General features: G+C 43.1%; 1 protein-coding gene across 2 annotated transcripts; it reads left to right on the forward strand.

Annotated features, from left to right (window-relative positions):
* The first annotated feature begins 265 nt into the window (after positions 1–265).
* On the forward strand, positions 266–14,241 carry LOC100335038 (red cell arrestin). Of its 2 annotated transcripts, NM_001172094.1 has the most exon segments (15): positions 469–510; positions 6,262–6,292; positions 6,399–6,459; positions 6,675–6,719; positions 6,808–7,004; positions 7,555–7,614; positions 7,800–7,867; positions 8,027–8,247; positions 8,372–8,444; positions 8,680–8,817; positions 9,162–9,245; positions 9,843–9,866; positions 12,010–12,086; positions 12,591–12,645; positions 12,770–13,015. In NM_001172094.1, coding segments are annotated over 15 exon segments (1,248 nt in total). In that variant the 5' UTR covers positions 469–487; the 3' UTR covers positions 12,861–13,015.
* Positions 14,242–14,330: the final 89 nt, after the last annotated feature.

Here is a 14,330-nt window from a genome sequence, read left to right on the forward strand (position 1 = left end):
GGTTTTGGGGTTGTACCTGGTAGGTTAATTGATAATTTGTGTGAGATTGAGGGCATCAAATTTAGAATGTAGGATGTAATAGTTGTCATCTACATTTAACTTATTTCCAGAATGTTCATATATAATAGTGTAGAACAGACATGTTTCACTATATTGTAAAAAAAAAAAAAAAAGGGGGGGGGAAAGGAGCTCTGTTCTACACATTGCAATTATGTTTGCAATGCTCTGAACGTTGCATCCCCAAAAGCACTACCATTTGGGCGTATCGCCTTCTGATAGTGCGTAGGTATTGCGCAATGCTACAGTACTCTTCCCCAAAAGCGCATCTTTATTGCTGCACGGATCGGATGAGTTCCTGCTTTTGCGGAAGCGAAATTGCTAGCGCTAGAGAGCAAATAAGCTTGCAAGGGTGGAAGAAAAGACACCATAAAATTAAGTGAAAAAAAATAAGAAAAATACATCCATCTACCGAAAGCCCGTCGAGGAGATGGGGGATAAGGCCGGCACTAGGTAAGGATTAATTCCTCCGCAATCTCTTATTTGCTGGTGCCTTGTGTGGAGGCGAGGGTACAGCGAGCTAGTTACACTAGCATTTGAGCTAACTAGCGAGACATTGGACTACTCAGCCTTCTCCACATGCATCAACTTCATATTGGTATTTACTAAGGCAAAGAGAGGACCTAGCTGTTTAATGAAACATTGGAGAGTAGCTAGATTATTAAGACAAAACTCCTATACTCGTAACATTTCGTTGACCGTGTTTTTATTACAGTATACAAAACAGAAACAGGTAGACCCGTGTGTTCCCTAGCTAGTTAGCAGCGGTAACTAGCTAGAATTGTTCGCGCGGGAGACTTCGCTTTCCTCTTGAATGCCTTGTACATACTAATGGCGATTTGATCTTTGTAGTTTTAAAAAACATGTTCTAACAGCTAGCTGCAGGGTGGGGTCAGCCGTGATGGCCAGCGTGGTGTGTGGGTTAAGTTCTCTCACACCAACAACAAGCTAGCTCAAAATGAATAAATGAGCTGACCATATGATTGATAGCTATGCTGTTTTGAGTAAACGAGCGTATAATTAATTAGCCGTCGTTTCTCTTGCTTGACTCAAGTGTTGAATGTTGATGATTATTTGGCCCTCATCAGTGACGTATATTTGACGTAGGTTTTACGCATAATCGCCCACATTGTTATTTTATAAATATCCTGCATGGAAATGTAAACAAACAAGCACACACGTCTGTCCAGCTATTGATGATATGTGCCATACACGTGATGGTTACTGTATATAGCATGATGTTGTAAAGCCGCTGCTGTGCACTGTCCATATCAAGCCAGGGCAATTTACCATGCAACTATTCATACACTTGCCTGCCTGACACATTTGATCACTTCAAAGTATTTTGCTCTTGGTAATCAGCTGCTTGCATCTGCCTCAGTATGTACAGTCTGACTCTGAGCAGCTGAACTTCCCCATTAGGTTATTTTGGATCAGTGGCTTCTGCAAGTGACTAAATAATGTGGACTAGAGTTGGTGGTTGTGCAGCATGATTCACTACTGACATTAATTGATTTGATGTTGAAATTCCTTGGTTATTCTGCTGTGGGCAGAGTCCCTTTATTCACAATAGTTTGAAATAAATGGTCAGGTTGTGTTTAGGGTCAAGGTCCTGTGGTTGAGTAAGTCCAGGTTAATAGATTATTTTTGTGTTGTGGTCTCTGAAGCGTCAGCAGCACTGGCAAAAGGTAGTGGGCCTGTGGCGTGTTTGAGGGGTGGGGTTTGGCTGATATCTGGTGGTGAGGTATGAAATATACCACTGGCTCGTAAATGAAGAGACAGCAGAGCTCTAGGCCAAGGAGATCTAAACTGAGTGTTTGCAGAGAAGACACATTCACCCTGGACCTGTGCTAAGGGGATATGCACCATGTAGTCTCAGAAACCCAGACCCTAGCTTGCTAGCTACTATTTGTATCCGGGGGATGTGGGCAATGAGCGGATAAGGCAGTGAAGTACACTGAATAAACCTATAAACGCAACATTTAAAGTCTTTGTCCCATGTTTCATGAGCTGAAATAAAAGATCCCTGAAATTTTCCAAATGCACAAAAAACGTATTTCTTTCAAATTCTGTGCCCAAATTTGTTAACATCCCTGTTAGTGAGCATTTCTCCTTTGCCAAGATAATCCGTCCACTTGACAGGTGTGGCAAATCAAGGAGCTGATTAAATAGCATGATCATTAAACAGGTGTACCTTGTGCTGGGGACAATAAAAGGCTACTCTAAAATGTGCAGTTTTGTCACACAGATGTCTCAAGTTTTGAGGGAGTGTGCAATTGGCATGCTAACTACAGGAATGTCCACCATAGCTGTTGCCAGAAATTGAATGTGCATTTCTCTACTATAAGCCGCCTCCAATGTCATTTTAGAGAATTTGGCAGTGCAGACCATGTGTATGGCGTCGTGTGGGCGAGCGATTTGCTGATGTCAACCAGTGCTTCATTTGTAAATCGGGAGGTGCCGGAAACAAAAAGTGAGCGCACGATGGGGGAGCTCTGAGGTACCGGAACGCATGAGGGGAGGCGGGGTTGAGGAATTAACGAAGAGGCAACTCGATTGAACTTAGATTGCATTTATTTTAATTTTTACATTGCAAAAAGTGACAATTATTTTTAATTCCACGAGAAGTACCGGATCCGGCCAAATATGTTCTGTAACGAAACAGTCCAAAACAGAGAGGTGCCGGATCCTGTTCCGGAAGGATATGGCTCAAATGAATCACTGATGTCAAAATTATGAACAGAGTGCCCCATGGTGGGGTTATGGTGTGGGCAGGCATAAGCTACCGACAACAAACACAATTGCATTTTATCGTTGGCAATTTGAATGCACAGGAATACCCCTGAGGCCCACTGAGGCCATTTTTTTTAGGTGTCTGTGAACAACATATGCATATTTACAGTGCCTTGCGAAAGTATTCGGCCCCCTTGAACTTTGCGACCTTTTGCCACATTTCAGGCTTCAAACAAAGATATAAAACTGTATTTTTTTGTGAAGAATCAACAACAAGTGGGACACAATCATGAAGTGGAACGACATTTATTGGATATTTCAAACTTTTTTAACAAATCAAAAACTGAAAAATTGGGCGTGCAAAATTATTCAGCCCCCTTAAGTTAATACTTTGTAGAGCCACCTTTTGCTGCGATTACAGCTGTAAGTCGCTTGGGGTATGTCTATCAGTTTTGCACATCGAGAGACTGACATTTTTTCCCATTCCTCCTTGCAAAACAGCTTGAGCTCAGTGAGGTTGGATGGAGAGCATTTGTGAACAGCAGTTTTCAGTTCTTTCCACAGATTCTCGATTGAATTTAGGTCTGGACTTTGACTTGGCCATTCTAACACCTGGATATGTTTATTTTTGAACCATTCCATTGTAGATTTTGCTTTATGTTTTGGATCATTGTCTTGTTGGAAGACAAATCTCCGTCCCAGTCTCAGGTCTTTTGCAGACTCCATCGGGTTTTCTTCCAGAATGGTCCTGTATTTGGCTCCATCCAACTTCCCATCAATTTTAACCATCTTCCCTGTCCCTGCTGAAGAAAAGCAGGCCCAAACCATGATGCTGCCACCACCATGTTTGACAGTGTTCAGGGTGATGAGCTGTGTTGCTTTTACGCCAAACATAACGTTTTGCATTGTTGCCAAAAAGTTCAATTTTGGTTTCATCTGACCAGAGCACCTTCTTCCACATGTTTGGTGTGTCTCCCAGGTGGCTTGTGGCAAACTTTAAACAACACTTTTTATGGATATCTTTAAGAAATGGCTTTCTTCTTGCCACTCTGCCATAAAGGCCAGATTTGTGCAATATACGACTGATTGTTGTCCTATGGACAGAGTCTCCCACCTCAGCTGTAGATCTCTGCAGTTCATCCAGAGTGATCATGGGCCTCTTGGCTGCATCTCTGATCAGTCTTCTCCTTGTATGAGCTGAAAGTTTAGAGGGACGGCCAGGTCTTGGTAGATTTGCAGTGGTCTGATACTCCTTCCATTTCAATATTATCGCTTGCACAGTGCTCCTTGGGATGTTTAAAGCTTGGGAAATCTTTTTGTATCCAAATCCGGCTTTAAACTTCTTCACAACAGTATCTCGGACCTGCCTGGTGTGTTCCTTGTTCTTCATGATGCTCTCTGCGCTTTTAACGGACCTCTGAGACTATCACAGTGCAGGTACATTTATACGGAGACTTGATTACACACAGGTGGATTGTATTTATCATCATTAGTCATTTAGGTCAACATTGGATCATTCAGAGATCCTCACTGAACTTCTGGAGAGAGTTTGTATGCACTGAAAGTAAAGGGGCTGAATAATTTTGCACGCCCAATTTTTCAGTTTTTGAATTGTTAAAAAAGTTTGAAATATCCAATAAATGTTGTTCCACTTCATGATTGTGTCCCACTTGTTGTTGATTCTTCACAAAAAAATACAGTTTTATATCTTTATGTTTGAAGCCTGAAATGTGGCAAAAGGTCGCAAAGTTCAAGGGGGCCGAATACTTTCGCAAGGCACTGTATATTCCCAGTCATGTAAAATCCATTGATTTAGGGCTTAATGAATTTATTTCAATTTACTGATTTCCTCATATGAACTGTAACTCAGTAAAATCTCTGACATTTTTGCATGTTGTTTATATTTTTGTTCAGTATAGTTCCACTATTTCAAACTGACATTTTATCATACAGATTTATAAGCCAGAACATCAAGCACATTGTGGGAGGCAACCTTGCTGTCTATATAGAGAATGCACCATGCTCTGTGTCCACTACACACTCACTAAGGTTAAATAATATACAAGTCAAACTTAGTACCCTATGCTGCTAGTGTGCTTATGTTCTCCATCACTGGTGGGAAAGAGTGGAGTATTCACCTTCCTCCCCTAGTCTTGCTCAGAAATAGACTAGTCAGTGGTCCCCCTTCATTCCCATATTGTCAATGAGTTGTTGACTTGTCCTTCCTTATCAGACAGTGGCAGTAACTGGGAGGTTCGATACAAAGATATTCTATCTAGATATTTTCATTTATGACAGAGACAATAGTTGTTCAATGCTTGCCAGTTAATATCCTCTTTCCTCTTACACACACACTGTGTTACACCTCGCCACATTCCCAATGGTTAGAACATGGTGCCTGGGACTCCTGAGTGGCGCAGTGGTCTAAGGCACTGCATCGCAGTCACTACAGACCTGGGTTCAATCCCAGGCTATGTCGGAACCGGCCGCTACTGGGAGACCCATGAGGCGGCGCACAATTGACCCAGCGTCATCCGGGTTAGGAGAGGGTTTGGCTGGCCGGGATGTCCTTGTCCCATCGCGCTCTAGTGACTCCTTGTGGCGGGCCGGGCACATGCACGCTGACATTGGTCGCAAGTTATAAGGCGTTTCCTCCACCACATTGGTGTGGCTGGCTTCTGGATTAAGCGAGCAGCTTGGCAGGGTCATGTTTCGGAGGACGCATGACTCTCGCCCTTCGCCTCTCCCGAGTCCATAAGGCAGTTACAGCGATGGGACAAGACTGTAACTAGAGATAAGGGGTAAAAAGTAAAAACTTTCAAACATCTGAAAGCCAAAGGTTAATTTAGTTAAATTGGCCGCAGTGTAGGTTTGTGGTCAGTTGTGGTCAAGTGTCAAACGCATTTACTTACTGCAGGCTCTATTTTAATCAACGTACCTTTATTCATGTAGTTTACTCATCTCTGTTTCCTTATGACAGCATGAAGTAGTATCACAACCTGTCCAGTAGATGGAAAGGTGTAGGACTGTTCAAAGCATTGAAAATCAAATCCGGATTCTGTTATCTTGATGTTGTGGTATATGGATCAGAATGGAAAAATCTTCTCAACAGCCAGATTGATCTGATCCTGAATAGCAAAAAAGAGGATTAGAGTCCGGATCATTCTGATCCAGATAAGAGTTTGGAAAAACTGGGCCCAGAGGTGTAAAAATCACACCCCGTACTTTATAGGGGCCTCAAACTCAACTCTGGACCTCAAAGCCAGTTCCACTGCTTTGTTTCATTGTTCCCCTCTAATCAGGGACTGATTTAGAGCTGGGACACCAGGTGGATGCAATTAGTTATCAGGTAGAACAGACCCAGCAGGCTCCGGACCTCTTAGGTTAAGAGTTGAATACCCCCTGTTATAAACTAGATCTTCCTGCTTGATAATCTCTTTCTCGCTTTCTATCTTCCTTATCCTTTCCCAGAGTCTTTAAGAAGTCAAGCCCCAACTGCAAGGTAAAGGACATGAGTATTGCATTTTTAGTTGTATCCTTTGATGCTTGACTTTGTTATTCATTGTGATATATTTGTCTAAGTACCTCTACTTCCCTCCTGTCTGCAGGTCACAGTATACCTGGGAAAGAGAGACTTTGTGGATCACCTTGACCAGGTGGACCCAGTCGGTAGGTGTAGGATGATCAATGAATTTACTGGTTAGAGCAGTGGTTCCCAAACTGGGGGCGCGCCCCCTAGTCGGGGTCACGAGGGGTCGGCAATGGGGGAGCGAGGAATCTGATGATCACTCCTAAAACCAAATTCTTGTGTTTGCAATTAGTGTTTCAAACAATTAATATTGTCTCATCAAAACCTCACCTCTTTACATTTTTCTTTCTTACAGATGGTGTGATCCTAGTGGATCCTGAGTATCTGAAAGACAGGAAAGGTATGGCGTCTTCCTTGTTCTCTACACTGTTTTGTCTCCTCAATTGTTTGACATTTGATATCACCCTCTTCAAATCCCTCCTCCCCAGTGTTTGTGACCCTGACGTGTGCGTTCCGCTACGGCCGTGAGGACCTGGACGTGCTGGGCCTGTCTTTCCGGAAAGATCTGTACATCTCCACCTTCCAGGCCTTCCCCCCCATCGCAGAGGAACGCAAAGCCAACAGCCGCCTGCAGGAGAGACTACTGAAGAAACTGGGCCAGCAGGCACACCCCTTCTACTTCACTGTGAGTCAAGAAGACACCCACACGCACCAGACCTGGGTTCAAATACTATTTAGTGCAGGGATGGGCAATGTTGATAGGGGTGGGGGCCACATACACTTTGCCATAGGGTGGAGGCAAATGTTTGCAGTTTTTAAATGATAACTGATGATCAATGGGCCTCGCGCTGGTCAGTAATTAGATCATGCTTACTACAAGTTTAGATAGTCTAGCGGCCAGCTAACTTACAAATCCCCCAAAAATTAGTGACTGATGATGCACAACCAAATTTTGAAAATTGCACATTGTGTATTCTATTATTCTAACTATCAATGTTTTTATTATTATTTATATTTAAAGTATTTTATTTTGAATTGGTCTGCGGCCTGCGTGCAGCCAGTTGCCCATCCATGATTTCGGTATTTAAATAGTGTTGAATATTGGAATGTATTTGGAAATACACTTGGAAAGTATTGTGTGTATGAACCCAGGTCTGACTGACACACACACACACATATACTTTGAGCCTGTAAAATAATACCAACAATATGGCACAACTGTGTGTCTGTTTCAGATTCCTCAGAACCTGCCGTGCTCAGTCACCTTACAGCCAGGACCAGAGGACACAGGGAAGGTACAGAAGCTTCAGCATCACTTTATGCAAACGTACACATTATAATATATGACTCCTATCTAAACGTAGGAATTTTCATGCCTGTAGAGTCAACAATTCAGACCCACATCACACTAATAATGCCTATTCTATAATTGATGTCCCTGTCTCTCCTCTTTTCCTGTCCTCCACCTTTCCCTCTTTAGGCATGTGGGGTTGACTTTGAGATCAGAGCGTTCTGTGCCAAATCGATAGAGGAGAAGATTCACAAACGGTACGAAAACCATTTTACTTTGTGTGTGTGTGTCTTCTGCAGGAGCTGTTTAGGGTCTGCGGTCCTTGAAAGTGTGTGATATGCATGTCTATTCTCTGTGTGTTTTTAGTTAGTCAGCAAAGGTGGTGATCTGTAAAGAATAACGTGTGTGTTGTGTAGGAACTCTGTGCGGCTGGTGATCCGTAAGGTGCAGTATGCCCCAGAGAAGCCTGGACCTCAGCCCATGGTGGAGACCACACGGAGCTTCCTCATGTCGGACCGCTCACTACACCTGGAGGCCTCTCTGGATAAAGAGCTCTACTACCATGGAGAACCCATCAGCGTGAACGTTCATGTCACCAACAACTCCACCAAGACTGTCAAAAGACTCAAAATCTCAGGTACCTGTTTACCCGTCTTTAATCAAAGTTTCATCAATTGTTTTTTTATGACTCTAGGCTCTATTCACTCTTCATTCCGTTTTTGTGTGTGTGTGGTTAACTCTTTCTAACCCTCGCTCTCTAGTGCGACAGTATGCTGATATCTGTCTGTTCAGTACGGCTCAGTACAAGTGTCCAGTGGCTCAGGTGGAGGCAGAGTGAGTATTTTACCTGACTATTATGCCTACATCTCTTGTTACTTTATTTCTCCTTTGCCTTTCCTTTTATACATGATTCCATTGATCCTTTTTCAGGCTTCCAAGACATCTCTCTTAATAATGTCTAGCGTGTGATCTTTTCCCATACCTTATTGTATAATATAATATTGTCCAGATCTATTGAAATTCCAGTTATGGCCCAGGTGTGCTGATAAGTGTGTGTTCCTCTCCCCAGTGACCAGGTGTCGTCTAGCTCTACGTTCTGTAAGGTGTACACCCTCACACCCACGCTAGACAAGAACCGAGAGAAGAGAGGCCTAGCCCTGGACGGAAAGCTCAAACACGAGGACACCAACCTGGCCTCCAGCACCATGTATGTTGACCCGCACGTACACATGTACACACACACACCTGTCCTCCAGCACTGTGTTGACGATGACCGACGCACACTCACACAAACGCTGTAGTCTGGCATCCAGGACCATGTTAGATAACAAGAACACTCACTAGCCCTCACTATGCGAGATATCACACACCACACACACACTCTAACTTGGCCACCCTACAAGTTTACATACACATGCTAGGGTAGAGGTTGAGCTCGTAAATGCATTGTGATTTATGTTTGAGCACAGCACCCTAGAAGATGCAAGAACCCATTCCTTACCGAGAACCTTTTTCATCATTCTTTCTTTCGCTTGTGTGTGTGTGTTTCAGTGTTAAGGATGTGACTAACAAGGAGGTTCTTGGAATCCTGGTGTCCTACAGGGTCAAAGTCAAACTGGTAATATCTCGTGGAGGGTGAGTTCTACAGGAGTCAGTGGTCAATATTAATATGCATGGTGTATTATGTGCAGGTCCTCACACACCCACAAACTTTTACTGACCAAAGACATGCTGTATTCTACAAACACAGACAAGCACATACTCAAAAACACATTTACACTCCCTCCTGCCTCATACACACAAACACTTTTGATACTCTGCCACTCCAACGCGTGTATAAACTCTGTAACCACGTCTGCCAGACCCTCACTAGTCGCCATGCTTTGTCGTCTCCCCTCTCGGTTGCGGTTGCCTTGGTTTTGAGTTCTCGCCTCATTTCATCTCTCCCCTCCTGTGGCTCGTCTCTCCCCTCCTGTGGCTCGTCTCTCCCCTCCTGTGGCTCGTCTCTCCCCTCCTGTGGCTCGTCTCTCCGCTCCTGTGGCTCGTCTCTCCCCTCCTGTGGCTCGTCTCTCCCCTCCTGTGGCTCGTCTCTCCGCTCCTGTGGCTCGTCTCTCCCCTCCTGTGGCTCGTCTCTCCCCTCCTGTGGCTCGTCTCTCCCCTCCTGTGTTTGTCCGCCCGTCTGTGCATCTCTCTCTCCATCCGTGCGTCTGCTCCTGCGTTGGGTCGTGTCAGGCTGCTGAGTGGCGTGTTAGAAAGGTAATATGATATCCCAGCCGCCACCTGCGTGTGTGTGGTGATCTTACTCCCCACCGCCATCTGTGTGTGGTGATCTTATGCCCTATCGCCATCTGTGCCTCTTAAGTGTGTGTGAGTGTGATGATTTTACATACCAGCTATTGTGTGTGTCAAATCTCACCTGCTAAGATCCTTTATAACTGCAGCCGTCCCAGTCTTCTACCTTTCTGAGTCACAGGGTCCTAACCCTAAGGATGGTGTGAGGTTTCATAAGGCTGTTGCGCAAAGCCACACTCATAATTCCATGCTGAGTTATCAATGCAGTGTTGAGGGTAATGAAGCTTGAATATAATAACACTGCACATCTTGGTGTTTAGGCTTTGATTTACGGCAATTCATTGTATATTACTAAAAAAAAAACTTTGGTAAAATAAAGTGCAACCCAGCACGGAAGAGTTCCAATTGGGTGAGAAAAACAATTGACAGCAGAGGAGGGTTGATGTGCTTTATTTCCCCCTTCACTGATCAAACATTTCACGAATCACTATTTCCTATGGGTTGTTTCCTGTCAGATATTGGATTATTCATGGTGCAATAGTATATCATCATCATGTACAGTAGCAGTCAACATTTTGGACACCTACTCATTCCAGTTTCTTTTTTTTTTTTAAACGATTTTCTACATTGTAGAATAATAGTATAAGACATCAAAACTATGAAATAACACATATGGAATCATGTAGTAACCAAAAAAGTGTTAAACAAATCAAAATTTATTTGAGATTCTTCAAAGTAGCCACACTTTGCGTTGATGACAACTTTGCACACTCTTCGCATTCTCTCAATGAGCTTCATGAGGTACATGAGGTCACCTGGAATGCATTTCAATTAACAGGTGTGCCTTGTTAATTTGTGGAATTTCTTTCCTTCTTAATGCATTTGAGCCAATCAGTTGGGTTGTGACTAGGTAGGGGTGGTATACAGAAGATGGCCCTATTTGGTAAAAGACCAAGTCCATTTTATGGCAAGAACAGCTCAAATAAGCAAAGAGAAACAACAGTCCATCGTTATTTTAAGACATGAAGGTCAGTCATTCCGGAAAATTAAGAACTTTGAACGTTTCGTCAAGGGGAAAACAAAAACCATCCAGCGCTATGATGATACTGGCTCTCATGAGGACCAGCCTCAGAAATTGCAGCCCAAATAAATGCTTCACAGAGTTCAAGTAACAGACATCTCAACATCAATTCAGAGAAGACTGCTTGAATCAGGCTTTCATGGTCGAATTGCTGCAAAGAAACCACTACTAAAGGACACCAATAAGAAGAAGAGACGTGCTTGGGCCAAGAAACATGAGCAATGGACATTAGACTGGTGGAAATCTGTTATTTGGTCTGATGAGTCCAAATGTGAGATTTTTGGTTCCATGTGTGGTTTCCCACCGTGAAGCATGGAGGTGTGGGGGTGCTTTGATGGTGACACTATCAGTGATTTATTTAGAATTCAAGGCACACTTAACCAGCAAGGCTACCACAGCATTCTGCAGCAATACGCCATCCCATTTGGTTTGCGCTTAGTGTGACTATCATTTGTTTTTCAACAGGACAATGACCCAACACACCTCCAGGCTGTGGAAGGTCTATTTGACCAAGGAGAGTGATGGAGTGCTGCATCAGATGACCTGGTCTCCACAATCACCCGACCTCAACCCAATTGAGATGGTTTGGGATGAGTCGGACCGCAGAGAGAAGGAAAAGCAGCCAACAATTGCTCAGCATATGTGGGTTCTCCTTTGAGACTGTTGGAAAAGCATTCCAGATGAAGCTGGTTGAGAGAATGCCAAGTGTGCAAAGCTGTCATCAAGGAAAAGGGTGGCTACTTTGAAGAATCTCATATAAAATATATTTTGATTTAACACTTGTTTTGGTTACTACAAGATTCCATATGGGTAATTTAATAGTTTCGATGTCTTCACTATTATTCTACAATGTAGAAAACAGTAAAAATATTGAAAAGCTCTTGAATGAGTAGGTGTCCAAACTTTTGACTGGTACTGTACATATGGCTGTTTCCATAGAATAACAATCAAATTGTTATTGATTGACATGCATATTATTGATCCTATGTAATCAATGGATCTTGTTTATATTCTGTGCATTTCCAGAGATGTGTCGGTGGAGCTGCCCTTCGTCTTAATGCACCCTAAACCCACAGAACTGCCCATATCCCGCCCACAGTCAGGTACCTACAGACTTCTACCACCTCTCCAGAAGTCCACTATCAAGGATTTATCTTAGTACTTTGGATGCATCTCAGTTCCTCTCTTCTCCTTCCCTTCATTTGCACTGAATTGAGAGTTGAACAAATCCTCTCTGACAAGCTTCCGCCATATTCTTCCATATTACATTCACATAGCCAAACATTTAGATCAGTTCAAATTAAGAGCGGAAGATGGGTACTTTCGAAGCTTGCTTTTTTTTAGACTGATTGGGAAGCAGTGAATTGTGTAGTGGAAACTTCTACTAGGCCTATGCAGTGTCTGAAAAGGGTTTGAAAATGGACACAGTCTTGTGAAATATTTGTCAGTAGTTTAGTTCAGCCCTGGACAACAGTCCCTCACATACACAAGCCCCTCAAATACATCATCTCACTCTGGTATTTCCTGCCTGTAAGTTGCCATGGAGACACTAAGCTGTTCCCATGGTGACGTCACGCTGACATTTCATTATATGTGTGTTCTAACAGCTGTGCCGGATTCGGACCCTCCCATCGACACCAACCTGATAGAATTTGAAACAAAGTGAGTATTCTTCTGGTCTGTCTGGCCATTGTAAGCACTGCTGCTTTACTATGATCAGAGACCCTAAGACTATTCCGTCAGATCTAAAACACTCCATGTTTCCTTGTTGCTTCTCGTCCTGCAGTAGTTTCTCCCAAGACGACGACTTTGTGTTCGAGGACTTTGCTCGCCTGCGGCTCAAAGGAATGGCTGACGACAAGGACGACGACTGCTAGAGCTCACGTGTGTGTGTGTGTGTGTGTGTGTATATAATATGTATATAATAAATATATATCACACACACAGTGGAATGAAGGCATGTGGTGGCCTCGTGGTCTGCTGAAAAGATCCTGATGTCACTCAGTGTTCATTTGGGGGGTGGCAAACACAGCACCATGTAAATGGTGACTTAATGTTGTGCCATGGCGATGCTGACTGATTGAAATGTCATGGCTGTTCACACCGAGGAAGAAATAGTGCCATTAAAAAGGAAGCGGGCTTTATATCATTTTTCCACCAATAATGATTTAAATAAGTATTTGTACAAATATTGATCACCTTGGTCAAGTATTGATATAAAACAAAGTTGAGTACCTGCTTAAGAGGGGAGAGAAGGGAAAACAGACTGACACCTTTCATCTGCCCCATCTTTTCATTCCTCTGAAATTCTACCATGTCATCCATTCTGTAAAAAAACATGTTTTAGAGGAAGTTTGATTCACCCTCTTCTGCAATATGAGGACAGACTATACACTACCACTTAAGTAAATGTGCACAATCTGGACCCTCACTGTAAAGCCTAGGGCACGCGTATTCAACTCTTACCCCTACGAGGTCTGTAGCCTGCTGGTTTTGTGATCTACCTGATAATTAATTGCACCTGCCTGGTGTACCAGGTCTAAATCAGTCCCTGATTAAAAGGGAACAATGAAAACAAGCAGTGGCACTGGCTTCGGGGTCCATAGTTGAGTTTGAAGGGCCTAGGGATACTCCTTATAGTCCGCCTCAATGCAGCAGCAAGACGTTCACTTCCCCATTTCGCTCAGACAGACACTTGCACATGGTCTAAGAGCATGAGTATTTTAGAATAATTTCTCGATCAGATTTCACTCCTGTGCTAAATTCCAAATCATCATCTCCTCCATTGGCACTGAAAGGACTGGATAGGTGTATGAAATGTAGGAAAATTCAAACTAACCAATCAGAAGGCAGGGTGACGCAATTACCATAATAGCGATACCTATCTAATCCGAGAAGTGTGTAGTGACAGGGCTAGCTATGGGTCAGTTTGAGATTCAGCATCACCTTGGCAGTGCAACAGCAGTACCAATGGAGCATATTTTTCAGCAGTGCTATGAACTGTTGTTTTGCTTCTATGGGGTACCTGTTCACAGCTCTGCTAAATGTGAATATTTAAAAGTGTTGCCACTGAGCTGAGTGCCATAATGTCTACAGGAAGGATGCTGATATGATTTTGGTGGAACATGACAGGAAACAATGAATATTATTACTGTGTCATTACCATGATTATTCTCAATCATTTAAGGAAAAAATTGTTTGCCATTTGTTTTTCAGAATTTTAAGTTTTTTATTAAAGGCAAAGTGAATTAACCTAAATTCTGTTGTAAATTGTTTGTACTTTCTACTAAGTCTCACATCCACAGACAGAAGTGAAGTTATTCGAGCAATTGACAAGATACAGTATC

This window comes from Oncorhynchus mykiss, chromosome 12, assembly GCF_013265735.2.
Source record: "Oncorhynchus mykiss isolate Arlee chromosome 12, USDA_OmykA_1.1, whole genome shotgun sequence".
Classification (NCBI taxonomy): Eukaryota; Metazoa; Chordata; class Actinopteri; order Salmoniformes; family Salmonidae; genus Oncorhynchus; species Oncorhynchus mykiss.